The sequence below is a fragment of the Nelusetta ayraudi genome, unplaced genomic scaffold, assembly GCF_046127955.1.
Source record: "Nelusetta ayraudi isolate G7.1 ecotype Tasmania unplaced genomic scaffold, CSIRO-AGI_Nayr_v1 ptg000008l, whole genome shotgun sequence".
In the NCBI taxonomy this organism is placed as follows: domain Eukaryota; kingdom Metazoa; phylum Chordata; class Actinopteri; order Tetraodontiformes; family Monacanthidae; genus Nelusetta; species Nelusetta ayraudi.
Genome location: NW_027466058.1, coordinates 3,233,157 through 3,255,717, shown reverse-complemented (window position 1 = coordinate 3,255,717; position 22,561 = coordinate 3,233,157). Strand labels below are relative to the sequence as shown.

General features: G+C 44.6%; 1 protein-coding gene across 1 annotated transcript in view; it reads right to left on the bottom strand.

The window, feature by feature from the left end:
• The window catches only part of LOC142883506 (uncharacterized), a 108,146-nt gene that overhangs the window by 24,891 nt on the left and 60,694 nt on the right, over positions 1-22,561 (bottom strand). The window contains exons 18-30 of the mRNA XM_076018422.1: positions 18,519-18,572; positions 18,400-18,444; positions 16,682-16,714; positions 12,073-12,111; positions 9,500-9,535; positions 8,999-9,052; positions 7,056-7,136; positions 5,025-5,066; positions 3,538-3,615; positions 3,116-3,151; positions 1,823-1,876; positions 1,549-1,602; positions 703-744 (exon numbers count right to left, since the gene is read on the bottom strand). Coding sequence (XP_075874537.1) covers positions 703-744; positions 1,549-1,602; positions 1,823-1,876; positions 3,116-3,151; positions 3,538-3,615; positions 5,025-5,066; positions 7,056-7,136; positions 8,999-9,052; positions 9,500-9,535; positions 12,073-12,111; positions 16,682-16,714; positions 18,400-18,444; positions 18,519-18,572 — 648 coding nt within the window. The remainder of the gene's footprint in view (positions 1-702; positions 745-1,548; positions 1,603-1,822; positions 1,877-3,115; positions 3,152-3,537; positions 3,616-5,024; positions 5,067-7,055; positions 7,137-8,998; positions 9,053-9,499; positions 9,536-12,072; positions 12,112-16,681; positions 16,715-18,399; positions 18,445-18,518; positions 18,573-22,561) is intronic.

The window sequence follows — 22,561 nt, the reverse complement described above, 5'->3', positions numbered from 1 at the left end:
TGAGGTTATGAACTAGTTTATTTGTAATTTTCCATATTTGATAGCCAAAGCCCTGCCAATCAAGAAAAACTATATCAGAACAAACAGTTATTTCTCTGTCTTTCTTAATGATGAGTCCCTGCTACAGCTAGCTAGCTAACTGAAACTGTAGTTAGACTGCGATTCTAACTCCATCTGTACAAACACACCAAGTTCATGGGACTGGGAGCGGGAGGAGCTTGTGTGCACATGTGGATCTCCACACACTCTGGGTGACTCAAACACTCCACAATATGATTCCCTTTGGTGAGTGACTCATAAAAAACTAGCCGCACACTTCTGCGCTACAGTTGCTTTTGTGGACGAGTAGCCATTTGTCTTTGTGCTGTGCAGCATTTTTTATTTTTTTTTTGGGCCTCATATTGCATAACTGACGTCCCCATAGTAAATGGGCGGCGCTAAATTGTTTTGTGAGATTATTTGACTCTCCAAGTTTCCATATATTCCCCCCCCCCCCCCCGAAGGCATCACACCGAGGCGTCTCAAACCCAAAATGTAACCTTTCAAATTTACATACTATTTGTTAACACAAGTTCAGGCTCTTCGCAAACATGTTGTCATTTACACACACACACACACACACACACACACACACACACACACACACACACACACACACACACACACACACACACACTCAAAAGCTGCATCTATCGGAAGTACCTTAGGCAGAGCTCCAGCATCTCCAACAATGGGCAGGGCGGTCTGTCAGAGAGGAAGGAGGGAAAAAAATCGATCAAACACTCCAAGCCGAGTCCGGTGGATCTTTGACACCAACAGAAATATTCTGGTGTTATTGGGCAGCGGAGCTCATGGACCGCATCTCGCAGCGCGAGCCGTTAATTTGGAGGCCCATCTCCTCGCATCCCTCGGAGGGAGGTGACTTCAGCCATGTGCCTCCTAACGAATTCCTCTTTCACGCTTTCACTCTGGGTTTTTCATCTGCAACGCTTGAGGAGACGCTTTAATAACTTTGCGGCTGGAGGACAGAGAGAGAATTATTGTTGCTCTCTGAAGTTTAGGGAAAACACTTTGAGTCGCGCTACGCGCGCTTCTTAAAAACATAAAACGAGCGATAAATGTTTTTCTTTCTTCTTCCACCGCTTGTGCCCGAACAACATATGAATTTAAATAGGTCGGAACGTGTAGATTTGCGAGGCTTTGATGCGGCGAAAGTCAGAGGCGGTAATTGTTTTTTTTTGTTGTTTTTTTGTGCCGCCTCTCCTGCGGTGCCCGGCCGCTGAACGATCGTTAATGTTTCCTGACTTGAAACGCACCGAAAGGACGAGATGGTCTGGAAAAACATTTCCCGACAACAGGGTTGCTGCCACTTTGATTGTACAGCAGCAACATCTATTCTCCATCCCCCCCGAACCTGACTCTGTTGTTTGATGCCGAGCCAAAACTTGAGAGATGACTCCGGTGAACTCGAGCGCCGAGTGAGCTCAGTAGCTGCTGACCTGCGGTAAAAAAAAACAAAAAAAACATAAAGTAGAATCGCCCACTTACCGGTTCACCTGGAGGTCCAGCAGGGCCTGGGGGCCCCTGTCGACCAGGGGGACCCTTTAATTGAGACAGAGAGGGGGAGTTAGAGGAAGAACAGTTGTTCACGGCCATAACTTTTCTTTCTCATCACTCGGGTTCCTTGTTTGCGTCTGGGAGCCCTGATACTTGTTGATCTGCAGGAGGCGGCCGGCATCCTTTCATGCTTCCAGACACCTTTCATCTTCACGGGTGCAGCCGAGCGAATAAAGACGGGAGAGGACGGACTCATCTCACTCACCTCTCTTCCCGGCACTCCGTGAGGGCCAGATGCACCGGGAGGTCCGCGGAGGCCCTAATGAGGACAGTACAACAATAACACAAAAAGAGAAGGAGCGGAGTCTCTAATGGCAGCCGAGGAACAGACAGTGCTACCGGCCAAAATAATTGACAGTCCCGCTGATTGGCCTGTCGGCTCAACTTTTTGGCCCGGAATTGATATTTCACCCATTTGCCCCTCACCGCTTTATGGACGGACAGTCCGGAGACATTTCCTGGCTGTTCTGGAGCATCGCGGCCAGAAAAAAAACAACTTGCCGATGGAAACCTATGGCAGCTGTGGACCGCCGTGAAGAAATGCAATATATAGGCTGCAAACTGCTCAAGTGGTGCCAAGTATCTGGAAGATGCAGCAGTTAAATTTATGCAACTTTTTAAGCCAAATTACCCACTAGACTCTTAGCTGCCACATGGTGCACACTTTGCTTTTTCTAGTTAATAAGTCATTAGATGACTGGCCTCCGAGAGTTGGGGTCTGCCCAAGATTTTTTCTCAATGGGGTAGTTTTTCCCGTTCACTGTCGCATAATGCTTGCACTTGAAGGATCAGTGAGTTTACTCTTAAAGGTCCAGTGTGTGATATTTGGTTTGATTTATTATTTCTATATTTGTAAAAGCTTAACATACTGCCCATAAATACATTAACAAAAGTGTATAAGCGGTTCTCATAGAAGCCTAAGTGGTTCTCATGTTGCTCCCAGTTTAGCGTCCATCTGGCGCCACCATATCTCGAAGGAAGCCCGGCGTGGACAATCCAGCCCACCTCAGAGCGTGTTTCGTATTTAGGGTGAATGGCTCATGCCCTCAAATAAACCAACGAAGAAGAAGAAGGTGGATGAGGTATCCAGGTTTGAGTGCGCAGGCCACTGTAGCGCACTGGCAAGCTCAGGAAGGGGCCAATCTAAAATGTAACTTGATGTTGCTGTTTCTTCTTCAAAATCTCCAACTATTACACACTAAACCTTTAAATGCTTTGTAGCGCCTTTGGATGTGATTTATGAATAAAAGTAAATTGGTTGATAGTCAACTTTCGCTGCATCTTCTGGACATTTAGGTGGATGTTTTGTCTTGTTTATACTGTGTTGTGGCTGCTCTAGGTCAGGAAATGTCACCGAAGCCTCCATCCACACGGCGGTGAGAAGCATAAAAAGCAGCCGCTTTCGTTTGGGGTTGACTATCCCTTTCACGGGAGCACGCTGTGTGCGTGTTGAGGATGCGGATGGGCGGGAAGTGTGGGGGTGGGGCCTTGCACAAACCTGAGCTCCTGGCTTTCCTGGTGGTCCCACGAGGCCCTAAGAACACATCACACATCTTGTTAACACCAGCTGCACTCTGGCACCCGCCAACCAATAAAAGGAACGCTGTCAGACACCTTTCGCTCTATCGATCGCCTGTCTCCGGCAATCCCGCCCTTTCAGAAATGAAAGAGGACGCCGCTCGCAATCAAATGTGTGAGTGTCGGACCCACCGCCGCCGAGCCATAGGCGGCAGGAAGCGGAGGAGGCGGAGGCGGAGGCGATCGGCGACATTTTCATTTCAATTAACAAACGATCTCCGTGCCCGACCACGGTCCTCTCTTTCCTTTTCGTTGCCAGGTTGAATATCAAAGCGTAGTATTTCTCAACCCAATAATATGTCTCGGAGACGGCCCGACCGATCGATGCGGCGTCACTCTCACCTGTGGGCCCATGACGCTCTCTCCAGGCTCGCCCTTTTCTCCGTGCTCTCCGGGCACTCCAGGAACTCCTCGCTCTCCCTGATAACAACAACAACAACAACAACACGGGGGAGAGGATTATGGGAGAGGATGGAAGGAGCTCCTCTCATGGTATGTTTTCAACCAGTGATTCTCAACTGGTGGAGTCTCAGGACACACTTTTTTTTTCTCTTATCATGAAGTTGTGACCCAAATTTATTGCACAAAAATAAAAAAAAACTTTCCATAATTTCTAGAAAATAAATGATTGAAATTATTGAATTAAATTTCGTGTCCGGCAAAGTAAATGCCCAACATTTTCTCGATAAATATATATACATATATATTTTAAAAGGAAACTGCTCACGAAGCCACAACCCAATCAAAACAGCTCTGTGACTCACTTTTGGGTCACGACCCACCAGTTGAGAAACGTTGTTTTAAAATAACAGGGAGGTGGTGGTTGTTGTTAGGGCCTCCGAGGGGAGCACTACGACCCAGCAAATTTCCGATGATGTGCATGTTTTTCCTTTGTAAACATTCCCTTTGTGTCTTCAAGGGGAGGAGACACAACCGCGTCCACGGCCGATGGCGTGCACGCGTTTATTATCTTTTCATAGCTGAACTTATGCGTCCACTCAGAGGCACATGCAGAATGTATATGAACACTCTGGACGACTTTGTGCCATGTATATTGCATTGTTTGTACGCGCGTATCGCACTTGATCACCTGCGGTGTTCCAATATTTAGGGGCGGCTCGGATGAAAACACGAGCGAGTTACGCGTCGGCTCCTAAAAGATGAAAAAGCACGGCGAGTGATTCAACAGCTCTGAGCTGGTGATGAAAACGAAAACTTCTCGCCAGGACAAACAGCACATGACAGGATGTTTCAACACCCCACTATTAGCGCTGTTGCGTGTGTGTGCGCAAACATGTGTTTTTAGGGGGCGGGGGGTAAACTTTGAGCTGTCACGTCAGATTTGGTGAAAGACTCGTAGATTTCTTATTTAACAAAGACAACTTTGCTTGAAATAGTCAAGCAACTCTTGATTGTTGGTTGTGCGCATTTGCAAAGCCAGCAAAGCTAAACAATGAAAGGCCGCAATCAAAACACTTTCAACCAGAAAAGACTCCTTGCTGAAGTTCTGGTCATGTTCTCATTACATCTCCAAACACAGCCAGACTTTTAGATTTCACCATCTGCAGCACAGCCCACAATTTTCTTTTTTGATGTTCTTTCACACATTTTTTCTTTTTTTTTTTTTTGCCTCTATATATTTCCACCTGTGACGATACCAGTTCCCCAAAAAATGTACCTTCAAGAGCTGTTGTGGCGAACAATTTTTTGGGTGACTAAATCAGGGAGCGCTCGAGTTCATCTGCCAGCTTGTGTCAGGACCAGTTATCTAACATGACTTCTGCAGCAGAACAAAACTTAGTGAGACGCTGGGTCCCGAAGCTTCTCACCTTGGGGCCCCGAGATCCTCGGATTGGAGACAGACCATCACCCTGAGGAAGAGGAGGAAGAAGAGAAGGCTTCAGGGGTTTGCATTCACCGCAAATTAACCAGCCATCTGCTTCAAGACCAGAGGTGCAGCCTCAAAAAGCTATTACGGCTCTCGGAACATTAAATCTGGACAGGCTACATTCTTTTAGCGCAGACAGCAGGGACAAAGACACCGGCTCCCGCTCCCCACCAGTACAGCAGAAACATGTTTTTTTTTTTTTTCAAATAGAATATATGTACAAAGGAATACTGATTATGCCAAGCCACAATGAAAAACCTTGATTTGAATGAAGGCTACTGAAGAAATTACTGTACAATTCAGATGAGAGTCCGGGTCAGCATACATTATGGTGTCCGCAAATGTTAATTATGAGCGGAAATGAGATGAGAGAGAAGTTCTGCACTTCCAAGGATGAATGAGGCAACTCACTCAAACCTTAGACTGAAGAGTGACGTATGCTTGGCACTAACGGTGTGCAATACTGCAAGACTGGACATCAATCCAATACCAAATAAATACAGGGCCAGTATTGCCAGTACCGATATGATACCAATGCTTTTTTTTTAATTAAGTAGAATGTCTAATAACATTGCTAAATTAGAATGAATTTCCATGACCTTGAAGAGTTTTTGTGATTTCCCCCCCGCCCCCGTGTGGATTGAATAGTTAATTTCAAGGACAGGGTTCGGACATTTTAGGTAAATAGAGACTACTGGTCTACGTCTACTAACCCATTCAATGCTTTTCACACCTTTAGATAGCTGCTGGTTGTTTGCCCTGCATTCAGTTTTTTTCTACTTGGAGTTACTGGTAAAGCAAAATAAACAAGCCAACAAACATTTTATTCCAAATTAATGTAGTTAAAACATAATCAATGAATATCTCGATATAAATTGAAAATATCGCTCTCTAATATCAATCAATACCCATACCAGCACTGTTATTGATATGAACGATAATGTTTTATTTTGAGACGGAGAGCTTGATCTTGGGATTCCTTTTAGAGAAAACGTGTAGCACTGTATTTAATTGCAATAAAAAAAGATAAAAGCTTGTACCGAGGAATCAGCCCTTCCGCTGCGACGTAATTCCTGAATTGGCTCTGCTGGGGACAAGGGAGGCTGCGAGTGCGCGCCGGGGCATAAATTCAAGAGAGGCAAATTGGCCATTACTCATTCAAAGGTGAAATCGATAAAGTGACATTAACCACTTGAGAGGGCTGACTCATTAAAGACATTCGGCCCATCTGCCTTGTTTACGGCACGCATCATTACATAACAGGGGCCGTAAAAAAAAACAATGTGGGGACTCTATTATCCCGACATGCAGCATGTCTGTCCCGGCGGCTGTCTCGCCTGGCGTTTCACCTCCTTCCCCATGTAACAGGCATGTCGCGGCTCTGCTGAAAATGTCTCGATCTGACCCTACTTCAAGTCTACAACGTCCCACTACTCTAAAAGAGGTTTAAATACATATCCAGCCCTCATTACTGAGACTTATTGTCCACGCCGGTGTTCCCCGAGTGCAAAACAAATGTGATCGTTTAAAGCTGCCGAGCACTCGTGGTGGTGGATTGCGGGGCGCAAAGTGCTGTCAACCGGTGGCTGGTGGGGGAAGGGGGTTGAGGCCTCCGCCGCACAGGCACCGCCCACCCCACAGGAGGTGTAATGAAAGTTTCTATATGCAAAGCCATGTCCATAAAAGAGAGAGCGCTTCAGCGGCTAAGAGCTCATAAGTGGGAGGATAGGTGATTATCCAGCGCTGGATTTATCCAATGGTGGATTAGATAATGGCGCTGAATCTCCATAATGTCATGGTAGCTTCCCTACCAGCGGGGAGAAGGTTGTTACCTTTACACTGTCTGCCGAGTAACACTTGATTTTCTTTTCTTGGTCTTTTTTTTGTCTCACACTCCTCTGTTTTTGTGCCGTGTGACGGAGAGTCAACACATTCGAAACAAAAGTCACTTTCAAAACTCGACGGTGCCTACCGTGTATTCGCCTCTGGGCTCGCCGGGCTCTCCCTTAGGGCCTGGGGATCCTTGTGGTCCCACTGCACCACCAGGATCCCCCTGCAGAGAAAGAATGGCAAAGAGAATTTTGATGAATGAAAGACGGGCTCTCAAATCTCAGCCGCAGAGAGAGAATCCATGTACTGGAGGGAACAATTTTTTTTGTACAGCATTTGTAAACATGGGGACTGTTTCTATGAAGAAAAGTTTCAAGATCTGTACTCTCTCTACTTCAAATTTCTTAGTAACTTTTATAAGAGAAATGGATTCATTCAAGCAAATTCCAACGAAAAAAAAAAATGTTGTTCTGCAAAGAAGCATTTATTATTTTTGCTCGACCATTTTGCTTAAAAAAACCCCAAAAAAACCCCAAAACAAAAAAAAGCACTGACTAATAGTACATTTTGCGCCATCTGTGAGGTCTCAAGAGAGCAAAACTTTCCAAATCTCCAACATTACATTCTCCAACAGCTCGGTAAACAGTTCAGTGGTTGTTTTATGCATTTTATGCTCAGAAAAAAAAAGATGATCTTCCCGCCAGCTGTGTTTTCATAACTACTTAGTAAGCATGGAACATGCTAGTCAAAAACGGGGGACGAAGTGCGACTATGTAAAATGGGGTGGCCACATGTCCTGGTTTGACCACTGCAGAACCAGTTCCAAGCCTCCTGTCCCTTTTCCTAATAATAGTAGTCCATGAAACACAGTGCACCACAGTTTACAACACGTGTCTGTGCATTGTCAGTAGAGCTGCAATGGCTGATGTATTTGTAACCAATACTAAAGCATGAGTAATGCAATGAAAGTCCATGCTGTCTACTGACTTGGTTCATTGAATCAAATGAACACATTCAATTACATCAGTCAATGACTTCCTGCTGTTTTGTACTCACAAATTTCAATTATGTTTTACCCTATTGTTGTCAAGTAAAGTGACCTTGACATTGACGTTGATCTTGCTTGAGTTTGCAAAGCATGACAGAGCCTCAGTTTGAGCTTTTGGATATTTGGTCGCATTACCAATTTGGTAATGTTACTGTAGATGGTATGTTGGCAAAAGCCCTGTGCACATTATATTGTATTATATATGCATTTCAGAAGACAAAGCTACATTTGGAACAGCGAACCGTAAGTGGACTGAAAGGATCACACCATGAAATAAAGCCATAACTCACACCAGTGTTCTAACTGCTATTAAGATGTGTGTCAGTGAGTCCTTGGAGGTGTTTCAGTTGCAATCTCATGTTCATGCCGGTCCGTGGTGCTGTGGTGCTAAAAAGGTTGGGGACCATTGCTTTAGAACATAAAGCCTTCAGAGGTCCATGTTAAGGTTGACTGGGAGTCGTGCCAGTGAAAGTTCGCTAACATATTTGTCATTTAGGTTTCCTGCCTCAATATCCCAGTCCGCCGACCCAAAAGAAAATAAATAAAAAGTAAAACAGGAGGTTTGCAAATCGCTTTTGTTGTGTTTATTTTCACTTTGCACACAATCCACAATGGATCCACGGAGCACCGTCTGTTATCGTTTACTATTGTTTGTGGTTCGTTGTAGTTGAGGTTAATGGGAAGACTGCAGGCTGGTCATTAGTAGCAGTAACAAGTCCGTTGCCAGAGGTGGTTGTTGTTGTGGTGAGTGGTTGTCTGCACCTCACGGTGGCTCAGGTTGAAAGGCAGTGGAGGGGTTTAGAACTGTGACATCAGCGTTTCCAAAAAAGATCGGTTTCGGCGTTTACACGAAGCTGGGCAAGACAGCGTTTTCAAACTTATCCACCCTGAGGAACGTTTTCGAAAATGTGCGATTTCGGTCTGTGTGGTTTCAGCGAAAACGATGGCTTTGTGCAAACAGAAGGTCAAACCGCATAAATGTTTCTGCATTTTCAGAGAAACCCGTCTTCCTGCAAACGGGGCCTGAGTTTGCTCACCTTCTCTCCTCTTGCTCCGTCTCTCCCTGGGGCCCCTTCCCTGCCTGGCGATCCCTGCACGAGGAGACAAAGGGAAACGCATCTATCGACGGACAGTCATCTACTTTGTCGGCCTGCTGTGTTCCAACATGATTTTTCCCTTAGCCAAGATTTTATAAAATGCCTCCTCCTCCTCCTCCTTGCTTGGGAGCGAAGACAGATGCTGATTACCAAGGCAGGTGCGGTGAACAGATTGGGCCTCTGCCTCCGTTCCTCCAATAAAGCGCTTAGCTTTGCCTTTTTCCACTAATTAATTCTTAAATTTGATTACTGATGGTGTGTGTAAAAAAAAAAAATCACCGGACTTCTCTTTATTCCTCCCCTCTGACTCTGCCTGTTGGTGTTTATCTGTGCGTATCCCTCTTTCCTGGCAGGGCGACCGGGCACGGCAGAGCGATAAAAACTCAGCAGCAGCAAGACAGGCTGACTTGGAGCGCCGCAGTTTAACAGCAATATACTTACAGGCTCGCCTGGGAGTCCGGGCAGACCCTGCTTTCCCTGGAAAAACACACAGCAGAACTTAGTTTAGACCTTTTATCCTCTTAAAGATTACGACGGAAGTGGTCTGCCGTCTTTTACTTTTAAAGTAATAATCTAGTTAGCTGCTATCTTACTTTTTAAAAGGATTCTTTGTACAACAGTGTTCTACAACACTGCCCATAATGCCTTCTTGATAAGGTTTATTGCAATATAAGTGGCTCGACTTGCACTTGTTACTTCTTATAAAAGCCTTGTTGCTGCACATTGTGTTTTGCCAGCTGCTGGTTTACATCTCTGCTATCAATTATATCACTTGCAGACGGAAATGGACTTGGAAACAGATCCGAGGTTTGATTGATGGATGCAGCTTAAAGCAATTCTTGATAATATGATAAATAATTTATTTTTTAGATTAAAATTTTGTTTCGGGAATGTGAGGTGAGGCTACTTCTCGGAAACTGTGTCTCCCTTCACCGACAGGACAAGCGACTTCTGTTGAAAAGTCCAATTAAAATTGAACGTTGTGGTCTTTTTTTTTTCATCAACATTATTTTTTTGCCCTTTAATTGTTAAGGGGCTTTTATGGAGAGACATTTTATTGGTAGTTTTCTTTATTTTGTTAGATGGCATAAACATGTCAGGACAGTCAATTATGTTCCCTGTAATGGACCCATCCTCTTGTGAGGACCAGTGGCCCAGATCCAGAATAGTGTATTTAGTCAGAGAGACTTGATTGATTGATTGATTGATTATTAGGAACTGGAATTATTTGACCGTACTCTGATTAGATCTTCTCTCAGCCTTTTAGCCCTTTTACAGCTAAATGCTACAGTGTCTCTCAGTCCTATCATCATATTTTTCATATATATATATATATATATATATATATATATATATATGCATTTAACTTTGAGAAAGGTCACAGGAGCAAGATAAATAAAAAGTATAACTTACAACAAAGACATTTCTATAGCAAATGATACTAACAAGCCACCTGCAACTTAGATGACGGGATCCTTGCTATTATATTTTGAGTTAGACTGGAACATCTTGCATTGTTTTATTGTCATCGTTTCATCATCGGACGGATTAAAACTCTAACAAACTGTATCTGTTGTCTTACCTCAAGTCCTGGATCTCCCTTTTGCCCTGGTATCCCAAAGGATCCCTGTCACATGAAGAGATGCACGTTCAACCAAAAAAAGGACTGCAGATGGAAACTTTGACTTCTTGTCTCAAACAAAATAACAAGAAAAAGCTGAGCTCTTATGGTGTGTGACGCTGTTGTCTTAAAATCCATAAATCCATGATATCACTCTGTGTACTGTGTAGAGAGTCACCCCAAGATACACAAGCATCCGGTCTCTGTTACCTTGAGGCCCTGTGGTCCAGGAGCTCCTCTCTCTCCCTGCAGGGGAAAAAAAAATAAAAAAAATAATTTTGGCATGTGCATGAAGGTTAATTGTCAAGTGAATCATTATTCTCACTGCCTGGGTCGAGGTGAAGAAGAATAAAAAAATCCCCCCAAAAAATCCAACAAACAGAAGAACTTTCAAGTGTTAGTTCTTATGGTAAGTGAAGGTTAAGAACTTGAATAATTTCCTTTGGAGGTTTGAGAAGATGAATAGAAACTTTGCAATGTCATTGTTAGGCCTCTGTATCAGCATGAAAAGTCAGATGTGTTAGAATTGCTGCTGTGGTTTTAAATCATTGACAGAAAAAGAAAAAGTTGAATAAGTGAACTTTACATGAAATCGACCTTTAAAATGTGATTGATTTTCCCCCCCCAAAAAAACAGCTAGCGGACTCGGAGAGAGTGTCAGCGTGACAAATCGGAGCGCCGCAGTAACTTTATCCTTTGTTAGACAAACACAAAAGGACGCGCAGCTAAAAGCGAATTGAACAATTTTCTCTGCAATTGCAACGGCGCTCGGGAGTAAAGAAATCCAGGCAAGTGTTATAATTATAATTGGACCTTAAACTTTCACTTTGTGATTGCATTAGTGACCTTTGCCACCTGCTCGCAGCGCCATGAATTGTCCCCCCTTTGAGTTGTGGCTAATCACCGAACGTAGGTGAAGCACACAATACTGTGCGCTTCACCTTTTGCACAGGCGACAAAGGCAGATCTGAACACAGAGACGCAGGTGAAGTTTAATTGTTCTTCCCGGAACAAAAAGTCATGCTGTGCGTGCACCAGCCACACAGGCAACGGAGATATATATATATTTTTTTCTCGAGCCGTTCGAGGGTGTTCAAACGTGGAATGCGAATAACGATTTTTCCCTCGGCACAGTGATGAGGGAAACAGTTACCTGATCCCCCTTCTCTCCTTTTTGCGTGCTCCCCTTTGTTTCGTCCTCAAAGACAAGACAAAAAGAAATTACTTCAAGACAAAACAAAAAAACAACAACACGCGACTGACTGCGTGCCAAGTGTATAATTCACGGCAGAGCCAGGGATAGCGGGACAACATACATAAACATTTCAAGAGTTTTTGAGAAAAAAAAAACAAAAACGAAAACAGCGAAAACAAAAACAAAACATCCGCTTACAGTTGGGGGAAGTTGTCTCAGCCCGTGAGCCGTCATCACCTGGAGGTGAGAGGAAAACAGTCAGTGGACGTCTTCACAACTAGAAAGCTCTTACTACAAATTGGAATTCATTAGAAACACACCAGTCGGGCCTTTTTGGTTTTGGATTGGAAACAATCCAAAGTATATATAGTACAGTATGAGAATTTTCTTATAATTTTGCTTTATTGCCCTCTTCACGTGCCTTTATTTTATTTATTTAGTCTGAATCAGATTTTCAATGGTGGACACCAATGGACTGTCAGACATTGTCATTTCACTGCACATCCAATATAAGCATGTGACAGCTAATGTTCTTGAATCTTGATATGTATTTCCAGGCAGCAGCATATTTAGCCCTCTACTCCCTGCTTGAAAATGTATGCCTCGTTGAACCTTTCACATGCTTGTAAAGGGAACAAAATGCACAGAAGCCTGTGAGGGCAGATCAAACACCTGGCTGCGGGCGCCGTCACTAGCCTGGTAGTGGCATCAGAGCCCTCTGTGACATCACAAAGGGCCAGTTCAGCTCTCCGCTTCTGAAAATCGGGGTGAGCAAAAGGCGTCGCGGGCGGGCTTTCACGAAGAGGTGAGAGACGTATTATGATGAGGACGCAATGGGGTGCTTTCCATCCCTACTTTTACTCTACATTCTGTGTCAGGGCCACGAGGAAAACCCCTTCGACAATTCTATTAATTCAATAAAAGGTAAAAGGTCAAGTCGAATCACGCTGCGATGGAATGAAGGCTGCCGGGGACTCGAGGCGTTTCTCCGAGTGCCACTTGATCTTTGGCCCTCGGACAAGGAAGGCATAAAATTGCAGCAGGGATGAATATACACAGAGTGCAAACAAGAAGCGCACACACGTTTCAATGGACAGGCGACACAGTGAGGATTCGAGTTTAACGAGCGTTAAAGCCACACAGTGAAAAAAACACACCGCAAGTTCACTGTATATGCAGATGACACTTCTTTTATTTTATTAATATATAAAAACCGACACAAGACAAGGCAGATCAGGGAGAACGTGGAAGCAGTTTTATCTGAACTGATGGCAATGACTGGTTGCACAATGCAGAACAGGCTGATACAGAGTGCATAGAAATAATGAAAAAAAAGCATTGTGTAAATCAAATGTTTCCCTTTGTCGGTGACCATAACCTCCTCGGCCAGAAATGATTTAAGCGTAATGATAAAAGCACCACGACACAAAGGAAACAATTTCATGGGCGACAAAAGCTTGTTTTCACTGATGGGGGAACATCAGCGCCTCCATAACAGCTTCCACCCATTCTCCTCTTTTTGATGCGCCTCTGGTTAGGGGGTTTACGATTTTCTCTTTCTCTCTTTCGCTATCTGCCTCTGCCTTTGTTTTACAACTTTGTCATTCTGCGTGTGTCACTTGTGATTGAGAGGTCCCACTGGACAAAAAGCAGCAAGGTCAAGTCAGCCTTCAGCGGAGCACCTGCCCACCGCAGACTGTGCAGTCACTCGCTGAAGCTTATCGCTAGTTTTGTAGCCAAGGCCGCACCAACCAAGACCAAGACGTTATCAAGACTGGAGAGTCTTGATAACGTCGAGACTGAGGCAAGACCAAGACATTTGGAGTTCGAAACAAAGACAAGAGCAAGATTTCCTATATCAAAGATATAAAATAACAACAAAACAGAAAAAAATGACCATGAATTCAAGTTTGTTTCCGAATTGAACAGCAACATTTATTTTCAGCAAGGTATCTTTTAATAAGTTTCGAAAACATTTTGCTGCTTTGAAACATTTTCAAAAAACTCTGCTTCATGAAATTAAGAAATAAATTAACTAGAAATAAAGGGGTGTTTCACTCTGGGTGTCACAAACAGAGCGTAAAACGGCAGCAGCTGGATTATTTTCTGTTACTTATCGTGTCATTGCAGTGTTGTCATTGCAGTCCGAGACTGAGACAAGACCGAGTAAAAATGCCTCCAAGTCCTAGACGAGGCTGAGACCCTTAAAAAGTGGTCTCGAGACGATCGGTACATACCTGCATACATATCTGTCAATAATTCAGTTTTTCAGACGCAGGGAACAAAAAAAAACAGCAACCTTTAAGAGGCAGAACTCGGAAAAACTGACAAATGTTAAACTCGAAGAACCTCAGTGGCTAAGCAGGCAACTTCGCCGGGTTAAAAGCGAGAGTGCGGCTGGCCGTAAGAGGACGGGAGGTCGCTGTCAGACGGTGAACCTTTGCCTCTGGGAGGGAAATCAATTTTTAACTGGCAAAATTATCTGCAGCAGGAATGCAAAGAGCGCAGACGGTGACTGGTACTAAATATTTAAACAGTCTCGTTCATCAAGCTGCAGATGTTTCCCCACCCCCTTTCTGCCGCCTGTATCACACATCCAGGGTGGCCCATCGTTTCCTACAATACAAAGCAACACAACACCACCACCAACAACAACAACATCCATCCATTTTCTGTACCCGCTTCTTCCTGAGCCTATCCCAGCTGCCATAGGGCGAAGGCAGGGTGACACCCTGGACAAGTCGCCAGTTCATCGCAGGGCCACATAGAGACAAACATTCGCACTGACACTCACACCTATGGTCAGAGTTCCCAATTCACCTCACATGCAAGCTTTTGGACTGTGGGAGGAAGCCAGAGAACCCACAACAGCAATTTTTGAAAAATCCCTACTGACAGAAGAGTTGCTCTTCTCTTTCATGCAAAGCAAGATCTGAATTTTTTCAATCGCCGTTTGAAAAAACAAACAAATAAATAAATAAATAAATAAATAAATCCTGGCAATATCTCAGACTTTGAATGAACGCAGTAGGAGCAGAGCACAGTGACACATTTTTCCCAGTGTGTAATTAAGCTGTCCGATATCAAACCACTTCCACACCACGTCGACGACAACCAGAGTGAAATCCTAATCCTTCAAACTTCAATTTTATTTTTTTTTAGCCTGTGCCAGACACTTCCAAAGAGCCGATATGCAGGAGGTATTTAAAAGAAATGTGTGACTAAGTTATCCTAATGTCAACCCTCTCACCCGGGCTCAAAAAGCTACTTTTTCTTTTTTTTCCTTTTTTCTTTTAAATTTGTCATGTTTCATGTTTTTTTCCCCCACCATGATTAATCTAATTGCGATGTCTGTGGAGTCTTTCCAGCCCCCTCACATATCTTAAATTGATTTCTCATGGTGTGTGCGTGTGTGGGGGTCTTTTTTTTTTTTTTTATTATTTTTAAAAAAAAAACAACAACTTTAAAACGTCTCAGCAATGAGTTCTACCATCAGAGCGCCGCCCACTCCGTGTCACCTTCAGCGCTCCTCACAAAGCCGCCGTGACGTCAGGGATTTTGATTTCCTTTTTTCCCCCCTCGCCGCCACTAAAAGTGGCATTGGATTTTTTTTTTTTTTTTTCGCCAACATTTTTCTACAAATTCCAGCCGTGAAGATTATGAAGGTTCCATTTGCTGCAGGGCAAACATTCATTAATAAACGCTAGTAAGATGTTTTCCCTTTTTTTTTCCGCAGCGTCAAAAGATTGGCGCAGTCAGTGGGTGGACGGTGCCAATGTCTCAATTTGATGGTGGGAAGAGGGAGCACACAGAGTTTAATGACTGTGCAAGATATTTTTCTTTGCATATGTGGATAACGCCTGACTGGAATTAGGGCCTTATTTCAGTTTGCGCCTCTGGCAACTCTGGTAACATCACAAGGCGAGAAATACTTAGAAGTCATGGGTGTTTTCATGAGACCGACAGTTAACAATTAACAGCGGGAAAAATGTTCAAAAAGGCCAAAACGAGATTTCACAAGAATCCAGCAGCAACCTTTCATTTTAGGCTGCAGCCAAACACCTTCATAAGTGCTTCCAAAGGCAAGGCAGCCAATCATCAGTGTTTAATCAGAGGATGTTTACGCCAAATACAACAGAGTTCCCTATGGATTTGCAGGCTGACACCGCCGGGGTCGGACATATTGGCTGATAAGACAACAACGGTGGTATTTGAAAAAATACAATGCCATTGTTGGAAAAAAGGCAGAAACAAGGTTTTCCTCTGAGAACATCTATTCTAAACTGCAATGAAAAGGGAGCATGATTCATGCCCTTTATCGCAACAGATCCTCTGTTTGTAAAATTAAAAAAAAGGTTCTCGTTTCATTTATTTATTTATTTATTTTTATATAAGACGTATCTAAAGATAGCACGCCCCTGCCGGCAAAGAGCGGAAATCACTTGTCGCAAGGCAATATGCCACCATGTTGGGGGTAAGCGAATGTGACAAAGGTAAACAATGTGTCCCCGCTGCTTATTCCTGGTCATATTTCCTCAGAGGACGTGAGCGGCTTGCCGATGCACAAAAAAGTTTGACATTTTCATCCGCCAAAATATGCAGCAGAAACAAACAGCGGCCGAAAAGACAGAAGAAAACAAAGCGTGCTTCGCCGTAGCCATCTGTTTTGCTGTGACTCAATCAGTAACAATTCTCAAGGGGCTTTTCGAAAGCGAAGCACAAACACACACAAAACAAATGGATGAGACCACTTATAAGTGATACATGTTAGTCTGTAGCTGGACTTCTATTGCTTTATTGTACTTACAGGACCAGGAGGACCGGGGGGGCCCGCATCGCCCTGAAAGAACAACAGCAACAAAATATCAATCATAGCAGACGTGTAGCTGCACACACACACACACACAAAGACAAGCGCGAGAAGGGGGCAGAAACACGGCATTAAACTCTACAAGGGAAAGTACATGGGAGAGTGAGTCGCCACAGATGACCTCAAGCGGGGCGAGGAGCTGGAGCAACAATAAAGGAGGCAAGTGATGCAGGAAGGGCCATGAGATAAGGACCAAAAAAAGAACATTTATATTTGAAAAAAATAAAATAAAATAAAAAAAAGCTTCCCATTTAATATCGCTGCACTTGTCTTCCGTGTGCACACAGAAGAGTATAACCCATTATAATTGGTGTAATTGGTGCTTGGGGGAACAATACAGTTTTTAATTGTGATGCATTACCATTGGGAGTTTCATAAATTCACAGGCTACGACTTGAATTAAATAAATGTACCGTTTATCGTCAACATTTATGCAGCGCAAAACAAAAGAAATGTATGAGAGCCAGTGCAATGGGAGACTCTTTTTTTTTTTTTTTAATTTGCATGAGTGAGAGTTTTATCTCCATCTGGAGTGGGTTTAGCATGCACGCAATGGTACAAAATCATGGTGATTTCCATTGTAGCTACGACTACAAAGTTCATGATTGTTTTTTTTCCGATCTGTACCCTGGTGAAGTGTCCAAATATCCAATAACAACCGCAAGTAAAAGCAAAAAAAAACAAAACATCTATTAGTGCCCATAAAACAAGTTTTTAGCACTTTGTTTATCGTCTCCAGTGAAAAAGCGTCCTGTTCGAAAGGAACTTCATGGGAGGCTGGTATTATTATTGTCAGAAAGCATCGGCGGAGTGAACTTTGCACAGCGTGAGACCTTTAACTTCAACTGTGAGACGCTCACTTCAATCGTCTCCACAACACAAAACTCCCCTGGCCGGAACTTTGGTCCGTTGCGGGAGGAGCAATTTAATGAGCAGTCTTGACATTCATTCAGACAGTTCTTGGTGTTAGGAGCAAAAAGGCGCAAAAAAAGAAAGTTAGTGCTGACACAGTTCCCATGATGCACACTGAAAAAACAACAACAACAGAATCTCTTTTATTTGCTATCTTAGCATTTTAGCCGCTGTATTCAGTGTCCAATCAGTCTTCCCATTCTGACCTCTGACCCCCTGCACGTCAACGAGGCCTTTTGTTCCATACAACTGCTGCTCACTGGATAGCTTTTTCGTTTTTGGGACCGTTCTCTGTAAACCCCGAGAGGCGGTTGGGATGTGGTGGAAATCCCAGCGGACGAGCGGTTAGTCAAACGCTCCCACCGTCTGGCGCCTACAACCGTGTTCGCCACGTTCAAAGCCACTTCAGTCCCCCTTTCTTCCCCGTTCTGAACCTCAGCTCCTCCACTTCAGCAGGTCTACGTGAGCCGAGCTGCTGTCGTGTGATTGGCTGCTTAGCTATTAGTTTCAACAAGCTGTTGAGCATTTTTCCAAATAAAGTTTCCAAATAAACCTGAGAAATACAGGCTGGACTGCTTCCTGTAGACTCTCAGAGGAAGGAGAAAAGTTCAGCCTCTGTATTATCGGTATAATTCAGCCTGAGCAGCGCCCACTGCGCCCCCTCGCCTCCTCGCTAATCGAGGCGCGGGCAGCACAAACAGAGGTAATAATCATATATGACACCTCCCGCCGGCGTGACTCACTTTTTGTCCTTTCATCCCAGCGGTGCCCGCCGCACCTTGCTGACCCTGCAGGAGAAGACCTCGGTTAATGACTGCGGAGCACAACAGCCGCGGAAATGTCATTTCAGGGAAATACATACGGGCTCGCCCTCCTCTCCTCTCTCCCCCTTCTCCCCCGGGGTCCCGGCCTCACCCTGCGTGTGAAAAGAGCAGATCACTGGCGGTGAGCGACAGCAGTGGCGGCGAATCCAGAAGACAACAAGCTGGGAGAAAATTTGAGCGCGGGGAGGGGAGGAGAGGGAAGGGAGGGAGGCGAGGGGAAGGGAAGGGAGAGGCCGGTGCTTCATATAATAAATGAGAGAAAAAGTTGTTTTTAATTAAGTCTGAATTTGAGGAAAAGAGTGAGATCCACAGCTCGGAAATAATCTGGAGTTCTAAGTATATCATAATAATAATAATTTTAAAAAAAAGAAAAAAAGAGGGAGAGTCCTGTTGCATTGCAGCATTTTTCAACCACCCAACCATCAGCTTGTTAAAAGTGTTCCCTTGACTGCCAATAGATGGCACTTTATGACTGTGAGTGATCAGTCCATGCAGTATTTTTTTTTAATGATGATTGTTCCTGTCCGTTAAGAGAACACACACACACACACACACACACACACACACACACAAAAACTGTAAGGCAAATAAAGCTGTCCTTTGGTCAACGAGCAATTAGTAAATACTGTGGAAAATGTATTCATTTTTCTTTTACCCACAGATGGACAGATGGACCAGAGGTTCTACCAGACTCACTCATAATCCCCAACACTTTCAAGATGACATGCAGCAAATAACAGAAAAGATGTAAAAAAAAAAAAAGAAAGAAAAGAAATGTTAAATCCAGACACTAAGAGACAGACGGGTCTTTCACTCTAAACCTTGCTGTGTACAGCTAATTTAATTGCCCAGTTATAGTTGAAATTCCCTTGAACAAATGTCTGTCGTCTGCTGATGAATGATAAAAGCCAAATCCTTCACTCTTAGTCTTCTTTTTTGGTTTGCTCCACTTTTCACAATGTGTATGCTAGGATTTGTTGTTCAGGATTTGAGCCCTTTGTGATGTCACAAAGGTATTAGCTCACTGACAGGTCTGGAACGACAATGTCAGCCAAGTGACTGTACCATCGCCTGGACCTGCCTCTTGGATTGTTTTTATCCCCTTCTATGCAAATAAAAGGTAAGAAAAAGTGTATTTTGCAGTTTTCGCACTTAGCTAAAACCACAGCCTTTTCTGCATGGTGCTGCAAACAGAGGGCTAAGCACACTGTTTTATGACGCTTTAGATATTCTTCTTGGATGTTTCCATATAAGAAAAGACACAAGGATTAAACACCAAAGATGGGGACACAGGCACGTTGTTGGGTCTTTAAACACATTACGATCAAGACTTGAAAGAGGATTTAGAGAAAATAAAAGAGGGGGCGAATGAAACGCTCGCTGCGTGACACGTGCAGATTTGCCGGTTGCCTCCGACGCCCCGGCCGTTCATCTCTTTAACAATCTGTGAGCACGTCTGAGACGGACTGCAGCATATTTGCGCACAGACCCCGAGCAGAGCAGCCCCCCGGACTTCGGCAGACAATTATTTCCCTTCTGCCTTCCTTCCTCCCCCTCCCCCTCCCCCCCCCCCCCCAAAACCCTCCCTTCAGCTTTCACTGGCTGGCTCACGGCCACTGTGACGCCGTTCATTAATGAGATGTAGCCACTGTTGCCTTGCCCAAATTATGAGCTGCTAATCAGGAAGCAGACTGCTCCCATGTATGAACAGATGGATTGTTCTATTATTATTTTGAAGCAGATGACATGGCAAGGCACTTTTGGGTTTGGGGGTGGGAAATCTTTAAGGGCTCTGTCAAGCACGTGGGTCCCCCCCCCCCTCACTCCAAAGTCACCAATCACACTGCATTGACTAGTCAGCACCCTTTCACACACTGGATTTGCACCTTGACCAATATATATATATTTTTTTTTTCTTAGCCTTTTCCCTCTCTGTTAAATTAATCAAATTTTTTTTTTTTTTTTTTAGAGTGGGACTGATGAGTTAATAACCCTCTCAAACGAGATTAACCGTGGCGCAGTGATTATTTATCCGGATTATCGCCGTGTTTGCACGAGGCGAAACCCAGCGTGTGTGTGTGTGTGTGTGTGTGTGTGTGTGTGTGCGCGCGGCGGCGGTGGGAGATGCGGTCCACCTGCGCGAGGACCCCGCGCGCGATATTGACTTTGAGACGCCGCGAGCCATCAAGCCGCAATTAAGCCCGCGGGCGTCTCGCCCCAGCTCTCCGTCAATATCTGACGGCGTTCGGTCGGCGCCCGTTTGAGACGGGCTGGCGGGAGACCGCCGTCACGGTGGGATGTGATTCATGAAGAAACGCCGTCATGCCGGCGAGTCGTCCTTCCTTCCTGCCTGCCTCCTCCTCCTCTTCGTTCCCCTGCCACTTTAAACACTGACACTCTGCTGAGTGAGGGGGAGTGGAGGGAGGGAGGAAGGAGGAAGGGGGGGGGGGGGCTCGGCTCACGCAGATGCTACATGAGCTGCAGTTTAGTTGAAATCGCATCCGTTTTGTCCAGGCTGAAAAATGCACAAGCGCATTCGCCGAGATGCAGGCAGCATCCCAGCCGCTGCTCAATTATTACTGCTCCGCGAAAGCCTCCCCGTCTCCTTTTTGTCTCCAAGGTGGGAAGGTTTAGCTCCCCAGGCTTATCCTGCAGCTGGAAGTCCAGAAAATCGAGGGCAACCGGGCTTGGCGATTTTGCAAGATCGAGTGGATGTTTTATTAACAAATACACCAAGGAGAGAGCGACGGTATCGCTGAGGAGAAAACCGATACAACGGTTCAACAGAGCAGCAGCTGACAAAACCAGCAAGACTTGAGAGAACTTCTTAGTTGATGCCTTGTGTCTCATTTTTCAGATTCTATTCAGGAAAATGTAGCCACAGGATTTTCATCACAACAATCACCATCCTCGTTATATTAGCTGTCGAAGCTACTTTCATTTCATCAATTTTGGCTTAAACGTTCATTAAGGTTTGTGCCCGATTGATCACCATGACGATTATTGATCATTAACCGTCACTCTTCCAATATAGGGAACCAAACTGTCGACTGGTGACGACACCAATACTGTAAAAATGTCACAGGTCTAAATTAAACACCCCTGAGTTTTCAATCAGCCTTAGGATTGTATTGGATTCCACAACCAATTAGCTTCAGTGTGACAGAACCAGGAAGGTTGGGTCAGTAATCCTATTCTTTGGAGATAAATGAAAGAAAAAAAAGGAAATGCTAAAAAAACAAAAACAAGTTCAGTTTAACAGATATTACAGTAGTCTGTGCTCTTTTGTCACTTTCCATAAAGGAAATGCTATGTCCTGCATTCAACAAGACACTTTTTTAAAGATCTTCAACCACTCCCGTTCAATCAGCAATCCGACACCTCCTTGGCTTTCGTCATCCTCTCCACTGGATCACCACCTGCCGCTGACTCTCTCTTCAGATCACTCCGGCTCACTCCAGCTCGGACACGCCCCGTCTCCGTGTGCTCACTCAGCTGTCATCAGCCTGATCGGTTTCCGCTCAGCCCACCCTCCTCGCCTCCTCCACCCCAACAAGGACGCTGGACAAAAGCTTCCGCCCGGTGAACTCGTCTCGAGGTGGAGCCTCACTTCCTCCGGAGCGCCGCTGACGTTGCGTCTCGTCTCGAGACCCTGTTCGTGGGAGGCGCAGGCTCCATTAAGCAGCTCTCTTCCTGCTTGGCTTTGAAAGGGGACGTTGTTCGAAACCAACTCAACCCTGCTACGCCACTTCACAATTGATCACCATTAACCAGAGAATTCGATGACAAGGACCTTGCGTCAGGACACTTTGTAGACCTCATCCAAGTCGTTTCCTCTGAAACGCACGTCCTTGAACAGATCAATCTTAACCACCGAGTACTTTTCCTGCTCAGAGACAACATAAGAGTGAACATCCCTCACATGCAACAATCCACTTGACAATATCTTTCACTGTCACATTGATGGTGGATGGACCACCTGGGGGTCCGGGGGTATCGGCTTGGAAAAGATTGTGGAGGTAGTAGATAGTGTGAAACCTGGTCCGGACCCATGGATAAGTTTTTCTTTTTCTTTTTTTCC